This window comes from Lynx canadensis, chromosome E2, assembly GCF_007474595.2.
Source record: "Lynx canadensis isolate LIC74 chromosome E2, mLynCan4.pri.v2, whole genome shotgun sequence".
Taxonomy (NCBI): Eukaryota; Metazoa; Chordata; class Mammalia; order Carnivora; family Felidae; genus Lynx; species Lynx canadensis.
The window spans coordinates 48920123-48947275 of NC_044317.1; the positions used below are offsets into that span (position 1 = coordinate 48920123).

The 27153-nt window shown below is 51.2% G+C and overlaps 3 protein-coding genes across 9 annotated transcripts; 1 reads left to right on the forward strand and 2 right to left on the reverse strand.

The window, feature by feature from the left end:
• Positions 1-248: 248 nt before the first annotated feature.
• RPS19 (ribosomal protein S19) lies at positions 249-8289 on the reverse strand. Of its 2 annotated transcripts, XM_030297163.1 has the most exons (6): positions 8195-8284; positions 7653-7723; positions 7262-7362; positions 1850-2033; positions 1264-1318; positions 249-311 (listed from the first exon to the last, which is right to left on the reverse strand). In XM_030297163.1, exons 2-6 carry the CDS (start codon positions 7721-7723, stop codon positions 285-287), a joined length of 438 nt encoding a protein of 145 aa, XP_030153023.1. In that variant the 5' UTR covers positions 8195-8284; the 3' UTR covers positions 249-284. The 2 variants fall into 2 exon arrangements, with proteins under 2 accessions (XP_030153023.1, XP_030153021.1); XM_030297161.1 differs by lacking the exons at positions 249-311; positions 1264-1318 and adding an exon at positions 1638-1744 and having other exon boundaries at positions 8195-8289.
• Positions 8290-14977: 6688 nt separating this feature from the next.
• On the reverse strand, positions 14978-25745 carry DMRTC2 (DMRT like family C2). Of its 5 annotated transcripts, none has more exons than XR_003965008.1 (10): positions 24473-24556; positions 19062-19289; positions 18818-18975; positions 18468-18544; positions 18008-18191; positions 17740-17866; positions 16909-16969; positions 16579-16753; positions 15778-15917; positions 15453-15544 (listed from the first exon to the last, which is right to left on the reverse strand). XR_003965008.1 is itself a non-coding variant. In XM_030297157.1 (10 exons), exons 2-9 carry the CDS (start codon positions 19283-19285, stop codon positions 15871-15873), a joined length of 1053 nt encoding a protein of 350 aa, XP_030153017.1. In that variant the 5' UTR covers positions 19286-19289; positions 24473-24556; the 3' UTR covers positions 15453-15544; positions 15836-15870. The 5 variants fall into 5 exon arrangements, 4 of the variants coding, with proteins under 4 accessions (XP_030153015.1, XP_030153014.1, XP_030153017.1 ...); XM_030297157.1 differs by having other exon boundaries at positions 15836-15917; XM_030297155.1 differs by lacking the exons at positions 15778-15917; positions 24473-24556 and adding an exon at positions 25656-25745 and having other exon boundaries at positions 14978-15544.
• On the forward strand, positions 24827-26413 carry LYPD4 (LY6/PLAUR domain containing 4). 2 transcript variants are annotated; one of them, XM_030297158.1, is made up of 4 exons: positions 24827-24911; positions 25109-25258; positions 25585-25911; positions 26149-26413. In XM_030297158.1, the coding sequence occupies exons 1-4, from the start codon at positions 24845-24847 to the stop codon at positions 26349-26351; spliced, it is 747 nt and encodes a 248-aa protein (XP_030153018.1). In that variant the 5' UTR covers positions 24827-24844; the 3' UTR covers positions 26352-26413. The 2 variants fall into 2 exon arrangements, with proteins under 2 accessions (XP_030153018.1, XP_030153019.1); XM_030297159.1 differs by lacking the exon at positions 25109-25258 and having other exon boundaries at positions 24829-24911.
• The last annotated feature ends 740 nt before the right edge of the window (positions 26414-27153 follow it).

Here is a 27153-nt window from a genome sequence, read left to right on the forward strand (position 1 = left end):
TGTGGGGGAGGTGCAAGGGCCTCTAGTCCTGGCCCCACCCAACCACCAGTCCAGCTAGGGCACCAGGCCCACCGGGGGTGGAACTGCTTGAACCGGGAAGGCTGGGCCTTAGGCTTTAGTGGCTGTTGGTATCAGTCACTAGGGATCCCTAGTCCCCCTCTTTCACGAGGAAAGGGAAGCTCAATGTGCCTCCCTCATGCCCCCAAAGGGAAGAGCAACAGCAGCCAATCAAGAGACTCGGACCAGGATTACGAATGAGGCAATTTATTCACCCAGCATTTGTTCTAATGCTTCTTGTTGGCAGCTGCCACCTGTGGGAAAAGACAGGAGAGTAATTAAGATCGGCCGTGGGGTCTGTGTTCCGGCGCTTTGGAGCAGCTACCCCCCACCCGAGGGACGCCAGGCACCTGGATTTGTGGTCTGACAGGTGTTCATCCAATCTAATCCTTACAGCCTCGGGCATTTCCCCATTTTACAGAAGTGTCAACGGGGACTAAAAGAAAGGGAGTGGCGGGGCAGGATTCCAACACCTGCCCACTGCTCTGCTATCCACACTGTCTATGCCCTGCCCTGCGCAGAAAAGATCACCGGCTCCTTCCAGAAAACCCCCGGACTCCCAGGGGGCTGACACCTTCTACTCTTTTTTGACACTTGACTAAGTAATTGAGCCCTCCAAGGCTCCTAGGAGACCTGAGTCAATGACACAGAAAGAAAAAACCCAACAATGGGTTCATGCCTGGCCCTGGGGGCTCCCCCTGCTGTAGCCCACTGAGCCCTCACCACTACCCTATGGAGGCTGGCAAGAGTAGACCATTATACAGATGGGAATGGCTCCAGGCGAACAGACTCTGCCCCAAGGTGTCCAGCCAGTCAGGGATCTGGATGGAGACCCTCGTTCTGAGCTGGCTTGCCTCCCCCACTCTCTCCACAGCCATCCCGGCTGATGTCAGTGAGCATGAAGAATGAGGAAACATTGCAGCTAGAGTCCTGAGAAGGCTGACTGGGCAAAGGGGAGTTGTGTGCAGAAACCTGTCCTGCACGAGAAACAATTCCAGCTGCACGCCAGGCCTGGGGTCCTGACACCCACATTTCTAACCAGCTCTAGCAGGAAGTCAGTCAGAAACGTTCTTTCTCCTGCCCCTGACCCCACCAGCCTGGGCTGTGCCCTCTAGGGTAGAAAATTCTGACCTGACAAATCCCAGGCTCTGGAAACGCCCAGGCAGTGACTAAGAGACCCAGTCCCGGCCCACACCCAGACCTCACCTGTCCGGCGATTCTGTCCAGATCTCTCTGTCCCTGAGGTGTCAGTTTGCGTCCCCTGTGGGAGAAGGGTCATGCAGCCCCCCATGAGTGAAGGCTCTCAACCATGTCACTGCCAGGCCCACCCTGGATGTAAGCCAGGCTTCCCAAGAAGGCACCTGGCCATGGGACCACATGACACCAGCCAAGTCCCACTGAGGGCCCCAGTCAGCTGCATTCTAACGAGCTGGGGGCAGGGGTGGGAGCCCCCCTGGGAGCTGCCAGGGTGTCGTTTGTGCAAGCATTAGATCAAAAGCCCCGAAAAAATCAATTGGGAAAAGTTAACGAGCAGGCTAATGAAAGCGGACAGTCGCTAAATTACCTTCCTGGAGCTTGGGGTAGTCAGCCAGAGAGGTCGGGGTGAGGCCCCTCACTGTTCGCTTTTCTGCAGAATCCCCTGCCCGCCTGAGGGGCAGGTGCAGACGGCAGGACAGACCTGGCACCTCTCCACACGGGGGAAGGATGGCTCTAGACAACTTCATTACAGGTGATCTGACCCCAAGTCTCCTCCATCACCCCTGTCCCAGCCATTCCCCCCAACCCCGCTTACCCATCTTGGTCCTTTTCCACCATTTTCAGCCCCTCTAGGGCTTGGAGGACCCTGCGGGCCACGCTCTTGGAGCCTCTGCTAAAGTGGCTGGGCATGACCCCATTTCTCTGACGTCCTCCGTAGATCTTGGTCATGGAGCCGACTCCAGCGCCGCCCCGGAGGTACAGGTGCCGTGCTGTGGAAGCTGGGTGGGGTGTGCGTGAGATGTGAGGATCCTTCTCAAGCAAAGTAGAGTCCTCTCTACAGCGGAAGCAGGCTGAGGGAAGGGCCTCGCTCAAGGTCACACACATGAACTGTGTGCGTAGCAGCTAATTCCTCCCATTGTATAGCCCGGAAAACTGAGAATACACAGACTAAGGACTGGGCCCCCACCCCAGCTATCCCACAGCCAAGCTGCCCTACACCCCGGGCCCAGCTGAGGAGACTGGACGGCCTGCCACAGCTGAGATGCCGTGAGCCTGGGCCTAGGGTCCTATGGGCAGAGCCTGGCAAGTGCTTAAGCCGTGACTTTCCACCTCCAGACCCAGGCCTGAGGGGCAGGAGTACGAGCAGGGATATGTCGCCACCTGAACGCAGCTCCCTAAGCCCCTTGGCCCTGGAGAACTCAGGGTCAGAGCCGACACCCCATGCAGTGACGTTCCCAACCCTGAACGGGCATCACCCCTTCCGCAACCACAGGATTCTTATCCGGCTTGGACAAGTCCCCCATCCCTCACTGTTCTGTTCAACAGGGCCATTTGCCCACCAGGCCCCGTGCCATCTGCTTTTCATGCTCCCCCATGAGGCAGTAAGATGGCCTTACGACCTGGCCTGATGGTGTGTGGCCTCGGTAAGTCACCCACCCTCACCTGAGAGCTGCACGGGTGTCCAGTGCTATTCTCCTTCACAGAAAAGCAAACAGGCTCCAGAAGGTACTCACTGGCCTCATGTCACATAGCACGGAGGGACAGACTGTTCTGGCTTTCTATCTCAGGGGGCCACTGAAATTTGAGGGAACTAGGGCTTGAGATGCAAGGACTCCAGGTCATTCCAGGGCTGCCAGCAATCAGTACATAATGGTTTTGCCCAAGTGACTACTTTTAGTCCCTACAGATCAGAGGGAAAAATCAGGATTCCTTCCTCCAGGAACTACTTACTCCTAACAACCAGGTGCCAGGCCACATCCATGACTTTGTGGGGTTCTGAGCTGGGGGTGGGTGGAACTTACCACCTAAAGTGGGCTACTCCTCCCAAAGAAGTTCTTCCACACCACTTGTCCCCACCCAGACCCCTCCTGCCCTGTAAGATGGTCTTCAGATACAGTCATGGGCTTCTGGGGGCTCCGGCATGGCTGAAACCCTCACCATCTTTATCAGGACCACTGTACAACCTCTCCCTGGTTTCACTGCTTCCAGCTTTTGCTCACTTTAAAACTGTTCTCCTCGGGGGGCGCCTGGGTGACTCAGTCAGTTGAGCATCTGACTTCGGCTCAGGTCATGATCTCACAGCCTGTGAGTTCGAGCCCCGCATCGGGCTCTGTGGTGACAGCTCAGAGCCTGGAGGCTGCTTCGGATTCTGTGCCTCCCTCTCTCTGCCCCTCCCCCACTCATGCTCTCGCATGCTCTCTCAAAAATAAACAAACATTAAAAAAAATTTTTTTTAAACAGTTCTCCTTGGTTCTTCCTACCTCCACACCACCTCCAGGATCAAAACTCCCCTTCCAGTGATATCACCGGAAAAGTCCAGACTTCCAGACCAGCTCACATGCCCAACAGCTACCACCATTCCTCCTGTGCCTGTGCCAAGCCATGCTTTGGCCTGGGTGGAGATGTGCTCTCCCACCTGGGCACTACAGGGCTGAGGAAAGCAGAATAGCCTCAGGAAGGGGTCAGTGGAATACTCCCAAGCACACAGATGCCCAGGAGAAGCCTGGTCAGGCTAGGACCAATGCTCAGCCTAGTCCCAATCCGGGCTCTGTATAAAAAGAGATGGCCAACCCCTGAGCTGTCTGGCAACACAGGGTGTGAATCCCAACACTGCTCCTCTCAGCCGAGTCCACCCCCTATTTGGGCGGTCTGGGCCTGGGCCACGGGACTCAGGGGGAAGCCTACTCAAATCCTGAGGATTGAGTGGCAGAGAATAAGCTCCAGTAAAGTCCAACTATTAGTGTCTTCAAGGAGGAGGTGAAGGGGCTGCTGTAAATTTTTCCTTAAGCTGCAAAAAACTAACTGGTGTGGTGTCAGATAGAAGGTACCCCCCACCCCAGTTCTTGGTAATTATTTTCCTGACCTATTAAAAGGGAAAGAATATTAATGCTACAAGTCGGAAAGCATTACAGTCAAAATAACAGAATTCTACAAAATAATTGGCCTTTTCTCACCCCACCCTGCTGAGACCCAGGCCCCAATCCTTCTGAAGTGGAGCTGTAACATCACCAATCAGGCCATCCTAGGTGCTGCTTAGGAGGTGACAGCAAGCCAGGTGTGGTCACGAATGGCTTCTCAAGTCCCTCTAAGACTTTCTGTTCCTCTTGGAAATCCTGCCCCAAGTGTCCAGGAGTCACTCCCCACCTCAAAGTATAAAGGAGGGACCAGCAGCATCCTCCCACGCCAAGGGGCCACCAGGCGGAGAGGGTCACAATGCTCTTGAACACCTGGTATACCAAAGTTTCACAAATGTCTTTGCAGCGCAGCATCTTTTTTTTTTTTTTAAGTTTATTTATATTGTGGGGGGCAGAGGAGGGAGAGAGGGAGAGGGGGGGAGGGAGGGAGGGAGAGGGGGAGAGAGGGAGAGAGAGGGAGGGAGAGAGAGGGAGAGAGAGAGAGAATCCCAGGCAGGCTCTGCACTGTCAGCATGCAGGGCCTGAACTAACTGTGAGAACATGACCTGAGCTGAAGTTGGATGCTCAACTGAGCCACCCAGGTGCCCCTACAGCTCAGCATCTTAGTTAACTGTTCTTTGCCAAGCTTCTAAGGAAAGAATCCGGATATTGTCACCCCTTAACTTGTTCCTGCAATGTCTCCAAGGCCTTGATCTTTCCAATAACAGCATATGTGACTGCCCAGCCCTATGCACTGATCAGAGAAGACCAGGTCCCATCCACAATGATTTCACTTGACACATTCAGATGTCCCAATTCAGGAGTCACTCACTGCTGGACAAGACACAATGGACTCCCACCTCCCTCCCAAGCAAGACCTTCTGACAATGAAGAAACCAGGGGGCTTGTCCAAGGCCACAAGGCAACACCCCCTCCCCTCACAAAGCCCTACAGTGGTCTTTCCTTGACATCACAATGCAGGGAAGGAGAAAATGCAAATACAGCACAGACTCGGGTCTGCCAAGCTTGGAGTCAGCGTGTCATGCTCTCCTAGGGTCACTTCACCTGTCTGTACCTGTTTCCTCTTTGGTAATTGAGTATCTCCAGTGACTTGCCCAGAGTATGAGCTAACCTCAACTAGGTGGGAGCACTCTAGGCCGGTAAACTTCTCCAGTAAAGGGTCAGAATAAATATTTTTGGCTTTGGAGGCCACCAGTCCGTCACAATTGCAACTCTGCCTCTGGTGTACATGGAAACAAATGGGCGTGGCAGTGTCCCAACAAAAATGTGCACAACAGACCTTGGTCTAGAATCACTATGCTATGCCACTAAGGCAGCTGGGGAAATGAGGTCAAAAAGGGAGTTTTGGAGACCTTGAGTAAGGGAGATCAGGATGGCAGGTAGAGGATGCACACTCCGTGTGAGTTGTCAGAGAAGGGGCCAGGAAACAGTCTAAGGCTCATCTAGGTGTACTGCCCAGGGTGGTCTCGATCTCATTTCACATTAATCTCTCCCCATCTACAAAAATACAACAAGCATAAAACAGAAAACCACCAGTACTATCTGGGAAGTTTTCAACAGGGCAGATTAAACAAAATATGTAGATTTACCTGACCACATAGGAAAAGCCAGTAGACTTTCTCCTCATCTTAGATCCAAAGCTGCCTTGACCAACTGATTCTTGGGGCGTTGCCAAAGAACATTCAGGATCAGGCAGCCTTGCTTCCCAAGATGGGTGGATGGGGTGGTGGCCTCATCCAGGCCCCATCACTAATGTGTGCCTGGGGAAATCAAGCCAGCTTCCCTTCCCCAGCCCTTTTTTCTTCCTAAAAGCACAGTGGGGATCCCCGCTATATGCTACCCACCCTACCCACCTGTGAGTTGACCTTTTAATCCTCAGGGGTCTGAGGCTGTGGCCAAGTCATGTTGGCCTCTGCCCGTCCAGGGCCTGAAACAGAGTGGACCTCATGGACATCTGATGCACAAGGGCAACACCAATCTACAAAATACATCATATTCCAAAGTGCCAAAGGGACTTGGTACCAAGGCCAACTCTTCTCAAAGTCACCCTGAAGCTTTATTTCTAAACTGTGCTTCCCACCTACTTCCCGTCTGGAGACAGTCTTTGGCCAGGATAGAGCCCCTAGGTCAGAGATTGAAGGTTAAAAGATTGCAGAAGCTGAGGGTCCTTAATGAAGGCCTGTGCAGAGGTTGCTGCCTTGAACAACCTAGCACTGACCACCCCTCCATCCCTAAGTTAGGCCTTCATGGAGTGACAGCCGGGAGAAACTTGAAATGTCAAGGACAGGTGAAAATTAGCACTGTGCCATTGGGCACTACACTGAAGTCACTCCTTCCAACTTATCACTGGTAGACTAATAAGAGAGGGGACTGACAAATGGTTACAGGGTGATCATAAGGCTTTGTTTTGGATACTTGGGACTTACCAAGATTTAGAGCAAGGAGTGACCCAGCCAGATCCCAACCACTTAAAAGAAATGGTCTCTCTAGAGAGACAAGGAGAAAACCAGCCTATGGATCTGAACGATAAAAACGGGACACCTGACTTTTCTTGAGGAACTACTCTGCCACAGGGGCATTGTACAGGTTTTAACTGTCATAAGCTCATTTGATTCCCACTACAATCCTGCGTTGTTAACAATCGTTAGCCTCGTTTCAGAGAGGACACAAAGGGGAACAGGCAGATGGAGGCCACACAGTTAAGTGGCAGAGAGAAATCTGAACTGGGGAGAGTCTTGACTCCACGAACATGCAAGAGTCAGTAAACGCTTTCCTCTAAAACAAACTACCTCTAAGTAAACTATGAACATTCACTTGACCCTGGGTTTCCCTAGAGTTTCAGAGGAAGCCACAGGTCCTCACATCAACTGCTTACAAATGAAAACAGACTCAGATAATGAAGTTACTGAGCGTCACACAAGCACATAGCGATAGCCTAGTGCTTCTCTCACACTGTAGGTCAACTATAATTTAAAGAGTTTCTCTCCTCTTGCAATCTTGGGAGGGCTCACAGAGAGAACAGGGAGGTATGGTTTGTGCCAGGGGTCACCCAGCACCCCCCCCCCCATTACCCAGAGGCCCCAGTTCCTCACCAGCTCGTGTGTAGAACCAGTTCTCATCGTAGGGAGCAAGCTCTTTATGCTTGGCCAGCTTGACAGTGTCCACCCATTCAGGGACTTTCAGCTTCCCAGACCTGGGACCAACGTTGACAAAGTGACGATCCAGGAGTCTCCCCAAACTCCAGCCCCCAAATCCCCTCTGCTCAACCCAGGAAGTATAGGTTACCAGGAGCTCCACGTGTCCCAAAATATAAAAAAACCAGAAACGCAGCCACAACCCAAACCCAGGCCTCAGACAGAAAAGCAGACTCCACACGGAGACCTCACACAAGCCTCCCGGTACCCGAGAAGAGAAACAACGTCCGCGGAGGAGTCAGGCAAAGACCACAGCCCCCATCCACCGAGCCCGAGGCCCCACACTCACTTTTTGAGGAAGGCTGCCAGAGCTCTGACGAACTCCTGCTGGTTCACGTCTTTTACAGTAACTCCAGGCATCTACGAGAAAAAGAGCAAGCATGTGAACTTGGCACTGGTGGAGACGGCTGACAGGGGCCAGGGCCTTGCCCCCACGCGACCGCAGCCGCCGCTCTCCCGTTCCTTCCCGAGGCCCTACTTCAGATACGGGCCCTAAAGGCCCCGGCGCCTGTGGGTGCTAGACTTCACCGCCGCTCACGGTCTCTGCGCGTCGCACGAGCACGGCCTGGCGCCGTGGTGGAGACGCTAGATGACCCCAGCCCCTGATTCTGGGGACCCCCTCCTTGCATCCCCGCCGCCCGCCTGGCCCAGTCTCGGTCCCCGGACCTCGCAAACCGGGCATGTCCGGGCCTGCCGCTCGCACGTGGCTGCGGCTCCAGGGGGCGGGGCGGCCCCACACGGTCTCCCCGGGGGCCCCAGGCACGCACTCCCGACTGGGGAGTCCGGCCCCTGACGCCCCGCGCCCAGCCCGAGCAGGAGCGCCCGTCTTACCGTGCGGCCTCCGCGCTGCCAGCCAGGGGAAAGGGAGCAACGGGGTTTCCCGGGCGCACAAGTCGGGCGTCGGGTATCGCGAGAAGTGCGAGCTCTCGCGAGAGCGAGGCCAGAAGAGCCGCCCCGCCTCTCTGAGGGCGAATGCGGCTTCGAGCTGGGAGGGCGTGTGGTTTGGAGGCGGGCACGCAAAGGGGAAAGCCTAGGGGGCGGGGGCGGGGGCGGGGGTGGAGGCCTGGGTCCTGCCCGCCCTTTTCTCTCCCGGAGTGTAATCGAGCGCCGGTCCTGAGCTGTGGGGTGGGACGGCTTCGTTTGCGTCGATCGCGGCGGAAGAAACAGCGGCGGAGGAGACTGTGGCGGCGGAAGTTGGGCATTTGGCTGGGCAGGAAAGGGGGACCCGGCCACGGCCCGTGCCCCCGCGGGACGACCCCCTTTGTGGGTGGAAGTGGCTTTTCGGGCCGGAAGTGGGGGGTAGTAAGGGCGGAACTGTGATGGGGAACCCTGCGGTAGTGCAAAGAGGAAATGTGTTCGATCACCAGTCCTCGCGAGAGCAGAAGGAGCCGCACCACCCTTCTTAGGGCGGAAACTGCTTCATCATGGCCCAGGCGACCGCAGTGGGAAGGAGGAACTACAGGCGGGGAGGAGATCAGGGCAGGGACAATAGGTGGAGGCGGGACCTTCGGAGAAGTTAGTGCAGCTCTGCCTCCTAGTGCTTGAGTCTGTTCGCTCAGCAGTTTAGGTTTCTTTTGCTCACTTGCCTCACTGACCCGTGTGGCTTTAGGCAGTCCACTTGCCCTTTCAAGGCTTCAGACTCTCAGTTAAGAAAAAGAAAATACAGGGGTGCCTGGGTGGCTCAGCCGGTTAAGAGTCTGACTTCAGTTCAGGTCATGATCTCACAGTCCGTGAGTTTGAGCCCCACGCGGGTGCTCTGTGCTGACCGCTCGGAGCCTGGACCCTGCTTCAGATTCTGTGTCTCGGTCACTCTCTGCCCCTCCCCTGCTCATGCTCTCTCTCTCTGTCTCAAAAATAAAAACATTTTTAAAAAAGATTTTAAAAAAGAAAAAGCAAACACAATTTAGATGGAAACACCAAAATCCCGGCGTTTTGCGCCTTTTAAGTGTTCTTGTACATGGTGTTATCACATTAATTCTATCAACAAATATTTTTTGTGTGCCTACTCTGTGCCAGGCACAGGTAAACGTTATGTAGTGTTACATGCGTGATTTGGTTCAATCCTTGAAAGGTCCAACGACCAAGAACAGGAGGGACACACTTGTCTGATAAAATGGTTAACTTGCTGCAAAAGGAAACATTTAAATGCGTGTTGCTATTTTCTTATGTTGAAAAGACAGAGTTTAAAAATCAGAGCGAATAATATTATTTTTTTCACAGTGATATACTGTGTACACAAAATGCCTTAGTTATTAGTAAGCCAATGTGTTACACCAATACCTGTTAAAACAAATAAAAGTTAGGGGCGCCTGGGTGGCGCAGTCGGTTAAGCGTCCGACTTCAGCCAGGTCACGATCTCGCGGTCCGTGAGTTCGAGCCCCGCGTCGGGCTCTGGGCTGATGGCTCGGAGCCTGGAGCCTGCTTCCGATTCTGTGTCTCCCTCTCTCTCTGCCCCTCCCCCGTTCATGCTCTGTCTCTCTCTGTCCCAAAAATAAATAAACGTTGAAAAAAAAAACAAATAAAAGTTAAAACCAAATATCTTAGTTGATTCAGACTGCTATAACAAAATACCATGGATGGTGACTCATAAACAACAGAAATTTATTTCTCATAGTTTTGGAGGCTGGGAAAAGTCCAAAATCAAGGTGCCAGGCGTTCCCGTGTCTGGTGAGGGCCCACTTCCAGGTCCATAGACAATTATTTTTTGCATGCCCTTACTTGAGTGAGGGAGCTCTTTGGGGAATTTTTTATTAGGACACTAATCCCATTCATGAGGGCTCCACCCTCATGATGTGAATCACCTTCCAAAGGCACACCTCCAAATACCATCACAAGTGGAAACTAGGTTTCAAGATAGGAAATTAGGGGGAGGGGCGACATAAGCACTAAGTCTACAACACAAACCCTGTTTCTAGCATGATAACATCTTGTGTTTACGTTAGGAGCTTCACATTCAGGTAGAATGGTGTGGAAACCTATCTTACACTGTCTTGAAAACTTAAGAATAGTTTTAGTATCTCAAATTCCATGCCCCCCACCCCGAATCAAAATATGTATGAATATGTAGTTGTATGTAGGTGTAACTATAAGTGTCCATATACTTAGGTAACTTATGTTCTCCTTTTATACATTTTTGATGTACATTTCTAATATCAGTGCTGAATCATTTAAGGTTAGTCCACTTGAGTCAATTTACTAAAGAGTTCTTTAAAAAAAGCTTTCCAGAAGAACTGTAGGTAAAATTTATATTAAGCAGAGGTTTGAGGGACTCAAGGCAAAGCAGGTCCTATATAATGGAGTCAACATCATACCTTGGCTGAGAAGCAGACACAGGGTCCTGTTTGTTTGGAAATTATAGGGTTAAGATAAATGTGCAATGTTATCTCCAGAAATCCCTCCTCTGAAGCCCTGCACCTGGGTGAAAATCATGGCTACGTCTCTGTGTCAAAGTGATCCCCCAGGCAAGAGTGAGATGTCCCGTTCTCACTATTGCTATGATTTCAAAGAGCAAACTTTCTGACAGTCTATGATTTTAGATAACATGGTTTCTCAGCACTGTGTCCTTGGTGTTAATTTTTACAGGTTCATAACCTTAACAACTCTGTAGGGTGGTTGGTAGGCAACTGGATTTTAGAGCGTCAAGTAGTTTGGCCAAGCTCATGTAAATGTAAAGCCCAAACTGGATTTGAATCCATAACTGGTGACTGCTTAACCTCTTTCAATAACTCTATAGACAGAAAATTTAAAAATGATTCAGAGTTGTGGTGCATTCAGACAATAGAATGCCATTCAGTGCTAAAAAGAAAGGAACTATCAGGCCATGCAAAGGCACGGAGCAAACTTAGATTCATATTACTAAGTGAAAGAAGGCAATCTGAAAAGGCAAACTGTATGATTCCAACTATACAACATTCTGGGGGAAAAAAGCAAAATTATGGAAACAGTAAAAAGATCATTGGTTGCCAGGGGTCGATGGGGATAAGGACGATGGGAATAAGGATAGGTGGAGTACAGAGAAATTTTAGGGCAGTGAAACAATTCTGTTTGATACTATAATGGTGGATACGGGTCATTATACATTTGTCCAAACCCGTAAAGTGTACAATACCAAGAACAAACCATAATGTAAACTATGGGCTTTGGGTGATACTGACATGTCAATGTAGGCTCCTCAGTTTTTAACAAATGTACCACTCTGGTGTGGGATGGTGATAGTGGGGGAGGCTGTGCTTGTACGGGGGCAGGGAGACCACAGGAACACTTACAGTCTGCTCAATTTTACTGTGAACGTAAAACTGCTCTAAAAAAAACTCTGTTAAAAAAAAATTGGTTTGAGGACAGGAAGTTGTTCATATTGTGGTGAGGGGAGAGGCAACATTAGAGTTTATCAACTTTGTAGGAAAAAAAAAATTCCTAAGGAATCAGACAGAATGTATTTAGTTATTTATTCTGAGTTCCCAGAGAGGAACTCCCTGAGAGTTCCTGAGAATAAGTACTGCTCCCTGAGAGTACTAAGAGGGGGAGACATAGAGGCACAAAGCCAGACGCAGCTCAGGGTGATCAGGCCTGTGGTTGTAGGAATGTAGGGAACTTGGCCCGATCTGTTTATAGGAGACGTTAAGTCAGATGAAAAGGAGGAATCTTGCTTTTGGGGAGAGCTCAGGATGTCATTAGGGCCCAGGCAGGGTATGGGTTATAGGACTGTGTTTCTGAGAACATATGTTGGGGGCTGCAGAGCCAGCTACACAAGGGGCTGGGGGAGCAGAATGAGGCCTGCATGGACCAGGTAATGAGGGTCTGAGTAGAAACTGGATGGGGTGGGTGATAAGATGTCGGTTCTACACTGAACAAGGACTGTGGTCACGTGTGGACCAGGTTCACGTAGGGCTGAAGTGAAGGGAGGAGCATCGATTCTCAAAAGGCAGAATGTGAAATGAACTTCTGAAGTAATACGTGGGTGACTGGTGGGATGGGGCAATCTTGTTTGGACAGAGGGATGGCGCCTCAGATTTGGAACCTCATTGGTTATTTCTGCAGAACGTCAGGGTGGTACACAAAAGGCGCTTAGAAGGGGGATGAATTATGCACTACCCTATTGGACCTGGGTGGCACCTTTCCTCGCCTTGCCATGGGAAGTGGGAAAGTGGCAGCACATGGAACAGTGCTCACAGCCCACTGACTCTAATCTCTAAGGGCTGCTCACAGGCCAGGAACCCACTGGCTCCCTACAACCACAGCAGACGAAGACGGCTGCACCCAAAGAGGCAGTGACAGAGAGGAGCAGGAACAATTCTGAAATCTGCCCTTTTCCCCAGGGCTCGCTCCTGCAGAGTCTCCACCCTCTCCCTCAGGCACCAATGGGGAAGCCCTAACAATGTGATAGACAAAGTGGCCTAGCCAATGGTGTGAAAAGCCCTAAGGATCTGGCTGGGAGGGGAGGTGGACTGCAGAGAAATAAGAAGGGCCAGGGAAGAGTGGCCTGCCCCTAGCTCCTTCGCCCAGTCCTCTCTTTCCCCACCTTCTCATGTCATCCCTTAACCCCACATTGTACTTTCCCATTTACTCTTCCCAGCTGTGTGACCTTGGTGTACTGGGACCTTTGGTCAGCCCTGAGTAGCAGGGTCTCAGGCATCTTTCCTGTTGCAACGCTTCCCTTCTCCGCGACTATGTGGGCTTGGTCATCTGTCACTTGAGAGAGCAGGGCCCAGCAAGGCTTAGGCAGGTCTATTAAGGAGCAATCATATATCTAAGTTATAACAAGGGGAGGGAAGGAAAGTGTGAAGCAGGCTTTCCTCCTTTGATTAGCTTGTGTTGAGTCCTGAGAAGTGTTGTAGATTTGTTACCCTGTAATGTTAGGCAGTAGAAGCAGCCCATCTTTTCAAGGCTCCAGACACAAAAGAACAAGCAGTGACTGAATGCCATCACCAGCAATCATCTTGGATAAAAAGAGGAGTGTAAGTGGCCTCAGGAAAAAGAATCAGTGATCAGGCCTGTCCCTTGCGCTTTCTGTCTGCTGCTTCTACGAGTGGAGACGGGGATGGGGATCTCCAGGTGTTCATATCTTTGGAATAGCTCAAGAGGTCTTCATGTGTGGAATGGTTCGAGGAGAAGGACTTGACAGCAGAGGACAAAGAAACATGCAGGTACGACCTGCTTATTATCTAAGGATACCTTGAGTAGAAAAATAAAAGACTTTCTGAAAACCCTTGGGCTCATGCCTGTCTGCTGGAGTCCTGAATCTTTCACTCTGTTTTATAAAAATTACCTAATTGATTTAGGGCTTGGCAAGGAGAAGGAAACTTCCTCCTTTATTTGCCTAGAAAATTTCCCTAAAATAGTTGGGCAAGTTACTTTCTCTCTTTAAACTTGTTCTTGGGGCACCTGGGTAGCTCAGTTGGTTAAGCGTCCAACTCTTGATTTCGGCTCAGGTCATGATCTCATAGTTTGTGAGTTCAAGCCCTGCATCAGACTGTGTGCTGACATCACTGAGCCTGCTTGGGATTCTCTGTCTCCCTCTCTCTCTCTCTGCCTCTCCCCTGCTCATGCTCTATTTCTCTCTCTCAAAATAAACTTTAAAAAAATAAATAAAAAATAAACGTGTTCTTTATTTGTAAAATGGGAGTAATCATGCATGGCTTACAGAGTTGCTGTGAGCATGTATGTGAATCACATACAGTGGGGTACCTAATAAATGGTAATAATGTTCTCTTACCTTTCATAGGTCCTTCAAAATGTAGACACATGAATCTCCCTAGTTCAGATAAAGCCCTTGAAAAAGGCTAACTTGATTCTTCCTATTCTCATTGGCCTCAGTTTCCCCATTTAAAAAATGTTACATTATGTTAGCATTATAGGTATTCCATTTGGCCAAAACTGGCCTGAAGATATGTTTTGTTCAGCTCACCTAGAATTTAAAGAAGAAAACTGAGCCAACACTTGAAAATTAATATGTTTTATATAGAAATTCAGTTTTCCAACTTCTCTTAAGGAATCAGAAATTGTGGCAATAGTCACATTCCTGCCTGGCAACAATCCACTAAGGCCCAAAGGAGGCTGCCCTTTCTGGTATGGCATGTATTCTGTTTTCTAGGGCTCATCTAGCTTTCTGTACTCACTTAAATTTAAAAAAAAAATTTTTTTGAGAGAGAAAAGCAGCATGAGCGGGGGAGGGGCAGGGAGAGGGAGACACAGAATCCGAAGCAGGCTCCAGGCTCTGAGCTGTCAGCCCAGAGCCTGACGCGAGGCTTGAACTCACAAACCATGGATCATGACCTGAGCTGAAGTTGGACACTTAACTTACTGAGCCACCCAAGCACCCCTCTTTACTCATTTAAGTGATGGGCTTGGCCTCGTATGCATTTCAATTTTTAGCCCTCTGGACAGCTGGAAAGTGTCTATGCCCGGCACAGGGCAGACACTTAATTGTTGAGTCACTGAATCTCCCATCTCCCTCTACCAATCTGTCTTATCAAGCTATAATAAGAAATCCAAGTTTGTATTTATTTATGGTAGTTACTGGATAACTATTTTCAATTTGAAAAGTGAACTGAACAAGTCCTTTATGTCAATCAGAATAGACTAGGTTAGGCTTTGGCAACAAACACTCCCTAAGTCTCAGTGGCTTAAAACAACAAAGGTTTATTTTTCGGTTACTCACCCAAACGTAGACACAAAATGAAAATACCCTCCTGTTTTTGCACGCGTGGAGACAGACATAAGTGCACAAGTACGTACAGAATCACATGTCAAATATTCTGGAACATGAACTCATGCAAAAACCTATTTAGATACTTGTTAGCTTAAATTGCATAACTCTCACTTTGTTGGGTATTTAAAAAGGTCCCCGGACCCAAGTGGGTAAGAGGATATCCACTTTCAGTCAAGGAAATACCCACACTACAAAAGGAACCAAAAGCTAACAAAGCACAATAAAGCTTAAAAAAAAAAAAAAAAGCCGGAAGCTTGCACTATATTATATTCCATGCATAAATCCAGAGGCAAAATACCAAATATGCAGTGACTGCAGGCTCTTGCCCCTTGCTCAAGTGAGGTCTCAACCTCTGGGCTTCTAGCTTAGGAGGGAGATGGAGCCCAGATGCCCAATATGCAGAGCTACGGAGGGGGCTGGGCTGGGGCGGAGAGAGGGGCCAACAGGCTGGAATCCTCTTCCTCCAGCAGGAGCTATAAGCAAGAAGGAAGGGGGTGGGACTAAGTCACATCCATTTCCTTTCCCAGCAATCCCCTCTTTCTACCCCACCCAATCCAGGCCTCATCCTTGTTCACCTGGCTCATAGCAAACACTTCCTCCTCCCCGATTTTCCCACCTTGTCTCTCAATCCCTCCATCAAGCCCCCAGACTTGTCTTTCAAAGCTCAGGGTATCTAAATATGTCCCTGCCTAGCTCAGAAACATACCCTGGCTCCCCTTCATGCACAGTGGCTGCTCTAGATGCCTAAGTCTGGCATGCCACACCTCCATGATCAGAAGTCTCTCCAGCTTCATCTCCTTCATTCCAGCAGTTCTTCCATGCAGGTTTCCTCACTCGTACCCATGCCTAATTCAACATTTTGGACAGGAAGATCTTCAGCCTTCCCTCTCTGTCCCCGTAAGTCTCATTCCTCAAGATTTTTCTAGTTCTTTCCAGGTTTGTCACTGATTTTAAGTTTTATTTATTTAAGTGATCTCTATACCCAACATGGGGCTTGAACTCATGACCCCGAGATCAAGAGTCGGACGCTCTACCAACTGAGCCATCTGCTCTGTCACTGAGCTTTGTGAAGGCATCCAGTTTCCCCAAGTAAAACGGAAGCTCCTTGAAGGCAGTTATCGGATCTCCTTCCACGCCAGATCCTTGTTACTTCTTCAGCCCTCTCGAGACAACAGCAGGCAGCATAGGTCTAGAGAGCGAGCCTTGGGCTGAAGTCTGCCACTGTCTTGCCGCATGCCCTTGGGCAAGTCCCTGCCTCTCTCAGGGCCTCATTTTCCTTGACATCAGGGCACTGGACATTTGCTTTTGAGCACGAAACTAAGAAAACTAATCCACTGAACAACTCTCAACTGCAATTCCAGAAGCTAGGTTGAGAAGCTTGGGGCCTGAGTCTGAAGATGTTCAACCTGCTGACCCCCCTGATCTCCTTGGTTAGTTCCTACTTAATTCTGGTACCTCCATTTCCCAATATCTCTATCCCATCGTCTCCTTTCAGGGAACAGGTTACCTGGTGGGCCACAGGGGTGGAGCAGGGAGATCCAGGCAGGGTTGGGAGGAACAGAAGAGGTCAGGCGGGGAGCCTGGGAAGAATCTTTCAGACCCACAAGAGCCTCAGCTGCCTCCCGCTGCAGCTGCCGCTCTGAGGGGGCAGAGGTCCAGGCTAGGCGAGAGGCTGCAGGCGCCTGCAAAAGAAAGGGAGAGAAACAGACTGGGAACCCCCACTTCTGCGCACCCTCCAAGTGCTCTCTCAGCCCCTGGTTACTTCACTAACCCCTATGTTCCCTTCCCCTGGCTCAACTTCCTCCCAGGGTCCTGGATCCCACTTTGGTCCCAGGACCTGTGGCTGCAGCAGAAGAGGGTCTGGGGTGCCACAGGGCTGGAGTATCAGAGTCGAGCATCTAGAAAGAAGAAGAGAAGATGCCAAGGGGATTAAACACATGGACAGACATGTACACATGGGAGAAAGGGCAGGATTTTGCCATATGCTGATCTGAGAGTCTGAGTGCCTGGTGGGTCATTAGGCTTTGTGGACTTGGGCAAGTCCTTTCCCCTGGCTTGGCCTGCTTTGTTTTCTATGAAATGGAAATATCTGCCAGCTTCTTTCCTCCAGCGCTACTGTGCCGATTATGGGAAATCATTGATGTCAGTTTTTAAAAACATACCAAACGTTGGGAGGGACTGGGATGACTGTTCCTGCCCTACCAGAGTCTAGTTTCCCTCCCCAATCCCCATGGAACTTGAGGAACAGGTTGGGACCCCTTGAAGAAGCCTTCCCTAATGGTCTCTGGCCTCTATCTTAGGCCTCTGAGGCTCTCACCATCATGCCCACCCCCATTTCAGCGGGCAATTTGACTCCATCTTATCTGTTTAAGAGGATTTAATAGCCCCTATTTGTCCAAGGCCAGGGCTTGTGCTAGGTACATTCCATACATTATCACTAATGCTCATGACAACCCACAAAGAAAATAATTGTGTCTCCAACTTCCTGATAGAAAACCAGGTTCAGGGAGAGTAAAGATACTTGTACAAAGGTTCATAGTAAGACAATGGCAGAGCTAGGAGAGCTCCTCTTCACAAGGTCTAAGACCTTATCTTCTATATCATCTGCTGTGATGTCAAGAACAGGGTCAGGCATATGATAAACGCGTGTTCTTCCCTCCCTACTCACGTGCGGGGCAAGGCAGAGGGCCCTTGGGATTCTCTGGAAAGAGGAGCCATCAGTATTGGGCAAGATCCTGGGCAGGTTGGGCGGGGTCCATGAGTGGGCAGCCGGAGGGAAGTGCCAGGGTCAAAGTCTAATGAGGGTAAGAGAATGCAGGAGGGTACAGGGGTTAAAGGTCATGGCTTCTATCTTCCTTCCTACCCTGTCCTCTTCTCTTTCTGATACAGTGGTACAATGTCATTTAAACATCTGTTGAATGTTGAATTCGTCTTACCAGAAAAGGGATGCAGAGGGACAGTAGGTTCTTGGTATAGCAAGCGGTACACCACTGGGGGTGGCATGGAAAGGCCTGGAGGAAGCCAGTGTCCAGGAGCCCAAGGGCCTGGGGGCATTGGAGTCCAGGACAAAGGCAAGGCTTCTGGGGGACGGCTGAGCAGCAGAGGCCCCTGGGAGTTATCCTGCAAGGGCAGAGAGCACAGGTTGGATTCAGGTACAAGCCTGGGGAAAGAATGAGTATGTTCTAGGATGGGGGCAGGACCTCAAAACTTTAGACTTGGAAGGCTGTAAAATCCCACTCTCTCATTTTTTGCCCACAGAAGAGAAGTGATTTGCCCGGAGATCATATTACAAGTCAGGGCTAAATCTAGAACCCAAGTGTTGAGGGCACAGAGGAAAGGGCCTGGGCAGGGGCTAGTGTAGGAGTCACTTCCCCCCACGGCCCAGGTTCTCCTTACCTTCCCAGGGGGTGTCAGTGCCAGTGGGACTGCCCCATGGGGCGTCTGAGGCTGGGGTGCTATGTTCTCCTTTCCAGCTATAAAGGACCAGGGGGAGTTTTGATGAGCCCCTTTTTCCTGACCCCCATCCCATTCCAACTGCAAACTGAGTTTTTATCTCCCCATGACCCTCTCTGTGACCCTTTTCTATCCACAGATCTCACTATATACTCCCAATGATCACATTTTAAAGTTGGAGAGACTGAGCCCCAGAGAGTAGAAGCTTTGCCCAAGGTCACACACTAATCCAATGGCAGGTCTGGGACTGTTTTCCACCCCAAACCCTGCCCCATCCCTGGCCAGACACTCACAGGGGACCCCTGGTGGAGTGGCTCCCTTCTTGGCATGGCTAGGAGCTTTGGGAGGGGCCGCCCCTCTCCTCATGAGTCCCTGAGCCAGGTGCCTCTTTAGCTGTGCCTCCTGTTGCCTACGCAAGGCCACCTGGGCAGCCATGACCCTTCGGCGCTCCCTAAAATGGGGGGTGAGAGTCAAAAGTTAGCCTCCCTTTAGATGAGGCCCATCATCTTCCCTTCCCTGGATCTCCTTCATACTTACAAGATGAGGACACATTTGTGACACTCGCAAGTCTGAAAGAGGCACAGGCGCTTGTGGCCCTTGAGGTGCGCAGTGACGCCGTGGTTTCGGCAGCGGGCGCAGGTTGGAGAGCGACTGACAGCTCTCCTGGGGATAAGCTCTGTGCCCGGGAGGGCTCTGGGCTCATCCCCAGTGGCAGAGTCTGCGGCGCAGTGGTGGGCAGCAGGCACTTCCTTGGCTTCCATGGGTCTAGAGGCAGGACTGGAAGGTCAGGGTGGCCACATGGGCCCTCTCCGACCAGCCCTCCTGCCCCTGGGAGGCCACACCTGAAGGGGTTTCCATTGCTACCCGTCTGTGGACTCAGCTTTCACCTTGCTTCCTCCCTGGCTTTCTCCCTTCTTCACCCACTGCCTTCCTCGAGCATCCTCCTTCCCAGAAGGCTCACCGTCTTGCCAGGCGCCCCTCTTCTCACTCCCTTCTTACATATTCCTTCAACGCAAACGGTACTCTATGCTGCTCGCCTGTGCTTTCCCCGCACCCAAGTCCCACGTTCATTCTCATTCACCGCCCCTTCTCTCCCCCCCACCCCCAGGGATTCTATACCCCCTTCCCCCCACTGCCCCGATCCGATGATGTTTCCTGCCATCATCTTCGGCAACTATCATCCTTCCCTCGTGCATTTATCCAGTTCCTGTAAATGTTTGTGCTCCCCGTTCAATTCTCAGCCTCACGTATGTCCTGCGAGGCAACGTTCGCCTTGCCACTCTTTTACATCAGAACACTCTCTTGATCCCACCCCACCCCGTGATTACTTTCTTCTTAGAGATTCCTCCCCCCCCCCCCACCCCGCTTTCAGGAATGATTGTCATCCACTCCACAAACGTTTACTGAGCCCCTTCCAGGTGCCAGGCCCCGATCTCGGTCGCAGGCCCCCTCCTCCCGGCACGGAGTCCCCTCTTGCACCCACAGGCGTCCAAAGTCGGACGCCAACCCTGTGATCGCTGCCCCGGCGCTTGGGGCGCCTTTGCCGGTTCCCAGCAACCGGATCTCATGGACCGCCCCCCCACCCCCCAGCGCACCTCCCCGCATGCACCACCGCCTCGAGCGCCTGCTGCCCGCGTGCACCCCCTTTCAGAAGCTGGGCCTTCGGCCTGTCCTCGCTCCAGGGTCCCAGGGAGAGGGCACGGGAAGCACGCCGAGGGGCCCCGTGAGGTGGGGGAGGGGAGGAGAGGGGAGCGAGGAGCGCGAGGGCGAGGCGGGGGAGGGGGCCCAGCGCCAGAGACAGGGTGGAGAAGGGGCAGGGAGGGGCGGGGTCGTGTTCGCGTCCTCGCCCCGCGGTTACCACAGCCTCGAGCGAGCGAGCAAAGTCGGACTCAGTCAGGAGGACGCGAAAGGACGCGGTGAGGAAGCGGCGTGAGGAACGGCTGCGCTCGCGCCGGTTTTCCTGCCCCTTCTCACAAGGACCAATGAGCGTCAAGCGTCGCCTCACGCCACCGAGGCAAGCGACCAGTGCGCTTCAAGATCCTGCACTGACGGCCCGCCCCTTACCTCCAGGCCTCTTCTCCCCGCGCCAGACTGTGAGGCCAGCCAATAGCGCGTCGAGTTGAGTCTCGGCACACACCCCCCCCCTCCCCCAATTCCCCCGCCCCTTGTGGCTTGCCTTCCCGGATTGTTATTCCCCTTTTCGGAGAGGTGGCCAATGGGGCGTCGAGTACTGCTCCCAGGATGAGGCTGGCCCTGCCCCCCAAGAAACGGCTATCTGGGTCCCACTCCCAGGCGTTGACTGGGACCTGCCTGCGCTTGCGCAGTCTCACCCTCTGGGCTGCACAGTGCAGCCTTCCTTTTGGCGTTCCTGGCTTCGACGGGGCGTTTCCTCTTCGCTGTGTGGACGCTCGTGTTTCTTTCACTTTTCTCCCTGTGCCCCAACTCCCGATCTACCCTTCTCTCTTTTATGTGTTCCCCCTCCTGTCATTTTCCCGCTTCCTTCCCTTATCCCACCCCTTTCTGTGTCTCTCTTACCGTCCGTTTCGGTGTTGATTTTCCTAACTCCTATTTTCCCCATTCTCTTGGAGTTTCTCTCTGCCTGTCTGTCCTGCTGATTTTCGGGCCCCCTTCCTCCACGTTCTTAATTTCCAAATAGCCTGGCCCAGTTCCCCACCCCCACCTCCCCCGCCCATCCTTCGCTTTCTTTCTGAGACGCCCACTGTAGTTTTTCTGTCTTCATAGACATAGACACCCTCTCCACCCCCCCACCCCCCGTGTGCATCTCGCTCCCTGATTTCACCAGAATTCATCAGTTTCATCTGGGCTCCACTCTGTAATCATCGCCTGCCTTCTCGGTGTGTCTCACAATTTCCCTCCCACCCTCTGTTTTGTCCCCTTCTCGCTGCGCATCCCGCCCTGTCTCCTCCCCCCCCCCCCCCCCCCCCCCCCCCCCCCCCCCGCCCCCAGAACCACATCTTTGTGCCCCAGGCCTCATTTTCCTGCCTCTCCTCTTGTGCTTTCTCTGCTGCACTTCTCTGCTGCACCTCTTGACTCCCTTGCACGGTTCCAGTCCATCAGTTTACCCTTCCTCCTCTGCATGGTTTCTCTTTTGTAGGGATAGTATCTCCTCTGGCTACCTCTCTATCCTCTCCGTCCTTTTTCCCTGAGGATTTCATTCCACTCTTTTTTGAGTGTGTCTCCACCTGTGCTCAGATTTTTGGGTCCTGTCGTTTTGCATTCCAGGCTGGTGTGTGCCATCTTTTCTGATTGGCCCAACCCCTGTGTGTGCTCCTTCATCAGCCTTCATTGCCCCTTCCTGTGTCCCATCTTTTCAGTGAGTCTTAGTCCCTTTGTTTGCCACAGACTCCTTTGTTACAGAGCCTGTGTGCCAGGCATTCTGGACAGAAAAGGGTTGCTGATGTGACCTCTAGCTGGACTGCTGTGCAGGGGAGCCGTACTAGACAAAGTTGCAAAGATTGTTTGGGGCCAGTCTGGGGTGGGGAATGTGGGGTGCGGGAGGCTTGAATGCCAGCTAGTGAGGTTGGCCTTGTTCCTTTAGATAGTGGAGAGACAGGGAAAGACCGGGGAATGGACATTTATGGAAAGCTTAGTTCTTGCCTGGCACTTTATGTTAATAATCTTACTAATTTTCAATAGTACCTTATGAGAGGTATTATTAATCCAGTTTATGGATGAGTTCAACAACTTGCGCAAGATTGCACAGCTAGTCAGTGCAGGGGTAAAGATTCTAACCTTGCTCTACCTTTGAGTCCAAAGCCTATGAACTTTGTACCACCTACATTGTTTTCATTAGTTTTTCCAGTAATCATCATTCTCCACTTTCATCCCCTAACCCTCCTGTGGGCTCTCACTTCAGGTGGCTACTGGGTATCTTTTGGTTCATGTGTGTGCTTGCAATATGTGCAGTGTCTTATGTGCACGTGTTTTTTAAAGTGTGTGTGTGTATGTATGTATGTATGTATGTAGTTTCTACACCCATTGTGGGGCTCGAATTCACAACCCCGAGATCGAGTTGCATGCTCTCCTTTTCTAACTGGGCCAGCCAATGCCCCTCTGCATGTGGTTTTAACTTACGCAAGCGATATTGTGTTATTATGTAAGATAATCAGCACTGTGCTTTTTTGATCCATCCACGTGCATATTATGTGTACATCTCATCAGTTTCTTTTAATTGCTGCATGATATTCCACGGTTGGCATCCCCTGCAGGTTGCGTGTTCACTAAGTCTCAGGGAGGGATGCCCACAGTGCTCTCGACTCACCATCTCCCTGATAATGTTGCATCCTTGTATACATTCCTTTGTAGATGAAGGTGGAGCTCTTTATTACGTCATACCTAGGATATAGTCGTAACGGATATTTGTAAACCTAATTTAACTCAGTATTGCCAGACTCCTCCCCACAACACTGCTTTGGGGCTGAAGCATCGATCAGAACTCTCAACTCCTTTATTCCTCACGGTCCAGAAGAAGGTCCTGTCCCCCTCCCAACGACCCCACGAGCAGCAGTACACAAAAGTCCCTGCATCCCCACATTGCTGCCAACACTTAATCTTCTTCCGGCTTTCCGGTTCTTTGCCAGCCTGATAGATGTACAGTTTGATAGACTGCATTTCTCTGGTTATTGTTAAGCTCGGGTGTCTTCACGTATTTTAGCCTCTCTGGTTTGCTCTTCTGAGAATTGTCTCTTCCTATGCTTGGCCCATATTCCTACTGGGGTTACTCTCTTTTTCTTTTCAATTTGCCAGAGATCCTTGGCCATTTTCATTGCTTTAAGGCGTTGCGTATACTCTTCATATGCCAATCTTGACATTTCATATTATTTTAGAAATTAATCCACTTCCTCTGGGTGTTCTAAAGATTTTATTTTTTTTTAAGTCATCTCTCTACCCAGCATGGGGCTCGAACTCACAATCCCAATGACGAGAGTCATGTGATCTACCGACTGAGCCATCCAGGCACTCCGACTTCATCTCGGTTTTCAAATTTATAAATGTAGAGTTCTTAATGATACTTTTATTTTTTAAAAACATCCTGTCTGTTACTTCCTATTTTTCATTTTGTATTTTATTTGCATCGTCTCTTTTTCTCCTAATTAGATTTGCTGGAGAATTATCTTGTGGATCTTGTCAAAGAATGTTAGTTTCCTGCAATAATGTTTATTGTTGCTGCTGTTTTCTAATTCACTGGTTTCTGCCGTTATCTTAATTTCTATCCTTTTTTTTGTGGGGGGGGGGAGCAGGGGATGCTTTGTTGCTCCTTATACAACTTCTTAAGTTAACTCATGATCATATTTTTTAACAATCCTGTTTCCTGATAAAGGTATTGAAACTATAAATTTACTTCTAAATACTGCTTCAGTTGTGTCCCAAATTTTGACTTGTAGTTGAAAAAAAAAAAAAAACCCAGTTGATTTTGAAATGATTATTGGCTCACAAGAAGTTGCAAAAGTTGTAAACCCGTAAATGCTTCCTCTCACTTCCCCACAGGGACATCTTCTAGAACTGTAGGATGCAAACGTGAAATTGACATTGGTATAACACTCTTAACTAGACTGTAGACCTGATTAGGTTTCACCAGGTTTTACATGCACGTGTGTGTGTGTGATATGTACTAGGTTCATTATTACTCACTCCTGAATACTGATAAATATCCTTTTCAGGGGCGCCTGGGTGGCGCAGTCGGTTAAGCGTCCGACTTCAGCCAGGTCACGATCTCGCGGTCCGTGAGTTCGAGCCCCGCGTCAGGCTCTGGGCTGATGGCTCAGAGCGTGGAGCCTGTTTCCGATTCTGTGTCTCCCTCTCTCTCTGCCCCTCCCCCGTTCATGCTCTGTCTCTCTCTGTCCCAAAAATAAATAAACGTTGAAAAAAAAATATCCTTTTCAAACCCAAATCTATTTAGTGGTATTTCAGTGAGCTTTCGCACACACCTTTGCTGTTCTGGTCTCACTGTCTCCGGCTGGAGAGCAGCCTGTGTAACGGTGACTCTGATTAAGTCAGCATCTTTGCTCAGCCTCCAATGGGAGGACCTAAGCAGGGGAGAGTCATAACTTGAGAAGCTAATGTGGTGGGTTCGGGGCAGGTTGGAGGGGAGACTATGGAGATGGGAAGACCTGTGTCCCTGAAGGTCTCAGGGGGCCTATGTCACAAAAACTGACAATCAACTTTCTGCTCTCGAAACAGTGACCCAGAGGCAAGTGAACAGAGGATTCAGAAGCTAACTAGAACTGACCTTGATTGATACCTGGATTGAAATTGGTTCCAGATTGACCTCTAGCATCCGGAGACCCAGACCCAGGACCATGGGACCCCAGCACTTGAGCCCTGTGCATCTGCTCTGCCTCCTAGGGGCCATCTCCACTCTGCCTCGTATGTCCTGCAGGGCTAGATGCTTTGGAGGCCCCCAGAGGGTGGGGGGCTGGATTCACATAACTAGGGGACGGAGGGCAGGATATCTGGGTTCCTCTGGGGGACAGGATCTGTGGAGGCTGAGTTCTTGGTTGGCAGTTTGGGGGCTGAGAAAGCAACGTGCGTGGCACACGACTGGAAGGACATTCTCTCCTTAGGGGCTGGGGCTCTTTTGTGCTACGAAGCAACATCCTCGCTCTTCAGAGCTGTTTCTCTCCATAACTGGAAATGGCTTCTGATGAGGAGCATGGTGTGTAAGCTGAATGAGGGCTGTGAGGAGACGCTGGTATTCATCGAGACAGCTGAAGGGAAGTGGCTCTGGGCTCCAGCGGGGTGTGGTGTGGGCTGGATAAGAGGGCAGGAAGGAGGTGGGCAGATCCCAGGAGGAGAGGGGCAATCTGGGAGAGGAGAAAAGGAAGGGACACAGGGGAGAGAGGAGCAGAGGGGCTCCTGTGGGGAGGGTGGGTTGAGGAGACACAGATGGAGACCCCGGGACCTGAGCCCCGTGCGGCTGAACACCTCAGCACAGCTGGTGATGGGACAGAATGAGCCAGAAGAGCGGGGTGCAGGGTGGGAGGGGGAACTCTGGGTGCGACCAACGACACTGATCAGAGCTCTCTAATCTGCTCCTCAGGGTCCAGAAGGGGAGTTGTGGGTTTTAAGGGCTGCAGCCCAGCCTCCTCTTACCCCCAGCAAGTCTCTTACCTCGTTTCACCGCCTGGGCTGTCCGTTGCCTCCTACAGCCGTGTCTGCCGGTCATATCTCTGCAACAACCTCACCAGCTTGGATCCTTTTGTGAAACTCAAGGCCAACACTCCGAGGTCTACAGCATTTTCTTCCCATGGTTGCCCAACCTGTGTGGGCGAACACTCTAAGGGCTGCCTCCCAAGTTTTGTCACCACTGATTCTTGCCCCTATGACGCCTCTCAGTGCTACAGTTCCACCTTAAAATTTCAGGCAGGTGAGAGAAGGGAAACTTGCGTTAGTGCCTTCTCATCTCTCAGAGGGGCTGGAGGACTGAGAGGGGGTTGGGGCTGTGGGGAGCAGGCACGTGAATTCCAAGAGGGAAGGAATACGGTGCCTGGTACCCAAGTTTTTGGTGGAAGAACGGGTGTTCTGGTTGGTGAGGCGTGTCTGGAAGGAGGGGTGGGACACTTGCATCTTGAAAGTGTCCCTAACTGCTCTGTCTTCCTCACAGGGCTCCTCAATACCACCTTCCTCCTCATGGGCTGTGCTCGTGAACATCACAAACTTTTAGCAGATTTTCACCATATTGGGAGCATCAGAGTGACCGAGGTCCTCAACGTCTTAGAGAAGGCCCAGATTGCTGGCGTAGAGCCCTCCAGTCGGGGTCCTGCTTGGGGCATCCTCTCAGGGCTTCTGCTTGCCTTCAGGGACTGACAGTCTGGCTGGACTGGACAACCCCCTTCCCATAACCCAGTAAAGTCACAGAGTTGCCTTTCTGCTTTGTCCTGTGGTCCATGAGGGTTGTGGAGACATGGGAGGTGTGGGGGGGGAGGGGCACGTGGTGGGCAGTGTGCAGGGGATGGGTGGGGGTGGGGAGCATCACTGCCAAAGTGACCATGTCATGCCCAGCAGCCAGAGAGAGAGAGGACATGAGCGGGGAAGGGGCAGAGAGAGGAAGATACAGAATCCAAAGAAGGCTCCAGGCTCTGAGTGGTCAGCACAGAGCCCGATGCGGGGCTCGAACCCACGAACGGCAGGAACATGACCCGAGCCAAAGTCGGACGCTTAACCGACAGCCGCTCAGGCCCTCCCCAAGTTTACTTTTTTAAGTTTGCCTTTTTTAGTAATCTTTATGTCCAAAGTGGGGCTTGAACTCATAACCCTGAGATCAAGAGTCTCACACTCCAATGACTGAACCAGACAGGCACCCCCATATTTCCAATATTCCAGTGTATGCTTTTGTTCTTCCGTTTTTACTGGTGTATCACCTCCTACTGTATCACCATGCGTTTGTCGTCAATCATCCTTGGGTTCCTGTCTCCCTCCCCTGCGGTGTTTTGATCCAGCAGTGGCTGCTTATGGATATTCTTTTACATGCCCCCTTATGCTTATGCGTAGGGGTTTTTCCTGGGTACACACCCAGGAGCGGTATGGCTGGGCTGTAAGTTCTGTTCAGCTTTAGGGGCCAATGCCAAATTGTTTTCCAAAGTGGTGGTAGCAGTTATACATTACTAGT

Bases quoted from the DNA above. Each gene is read 5' to 3' on its own strand.
- RPS19 (XM_030297161.1), bottom strand. From the start codon at position 7,723: ATGCCTGGAGTTACTGTAAAAGACGTGAACCAGCAGGAGTTCGTCAGA. The intron at 7,363-7,652 runs GTGAGTGTGGGG...CGTTGGTCCCAG, and splicing joins CTGGCAGCCTTCCTCAAAAA to GTCTGGGAAGCTGAAAGTCC. The intron at 1,745-1,849 runs GTAAGCGGGGTT...CCCCGTGTGGAG, and splicing joins GTGGAAAAGGACCAAGATGG to AGGTGCCAGGTCTGTCCTGC.
- DMRTC2 (XM_030297155.1), bottom strand. From the start codon at position 19,285: ATGGAAGCCAAGGAAGTGCCTGCTGCCCACCACTGCGCCGCAGACTCT. The intron at 18,192-18,467 runs GTAAGGAGAACC...CTGCCCTTGCAG, and splicing joins CACTGACACCCCCTGGGAAG to GATAACTCCCAGGGGCCTCT. The intron at 15,545-16,578 runs GTAACCTGTTCC...TCTTGCTTATAG, and splicing joins CCACCCCTGTGGCCCACCAG to CTCCTGCTGGAGGAAGAGGA.
- LYPD4 (XM_030297158.1), top strand. From the start codon at position 24,845: ATGGGACCCCAGCACTTGAGCCCTGTGCATCTGCTCTGCCTCCTAGGG. The intron at 24,912-25,108 runs GTATGTCCTGCA...TTCTCTCCTTAG, and splicing joins GGCCATCTCCACTCTGCCTC to GGGCTGGGGCTCTTTTGTGC. The intron at 25,259-25,584 runs GGAAGTGGCTCT...TCTGCTCCTCAG, and splicing joins ATTCATCGAGACAGCTGAAG to GGTCCAGAAGGGGAGTTGTG.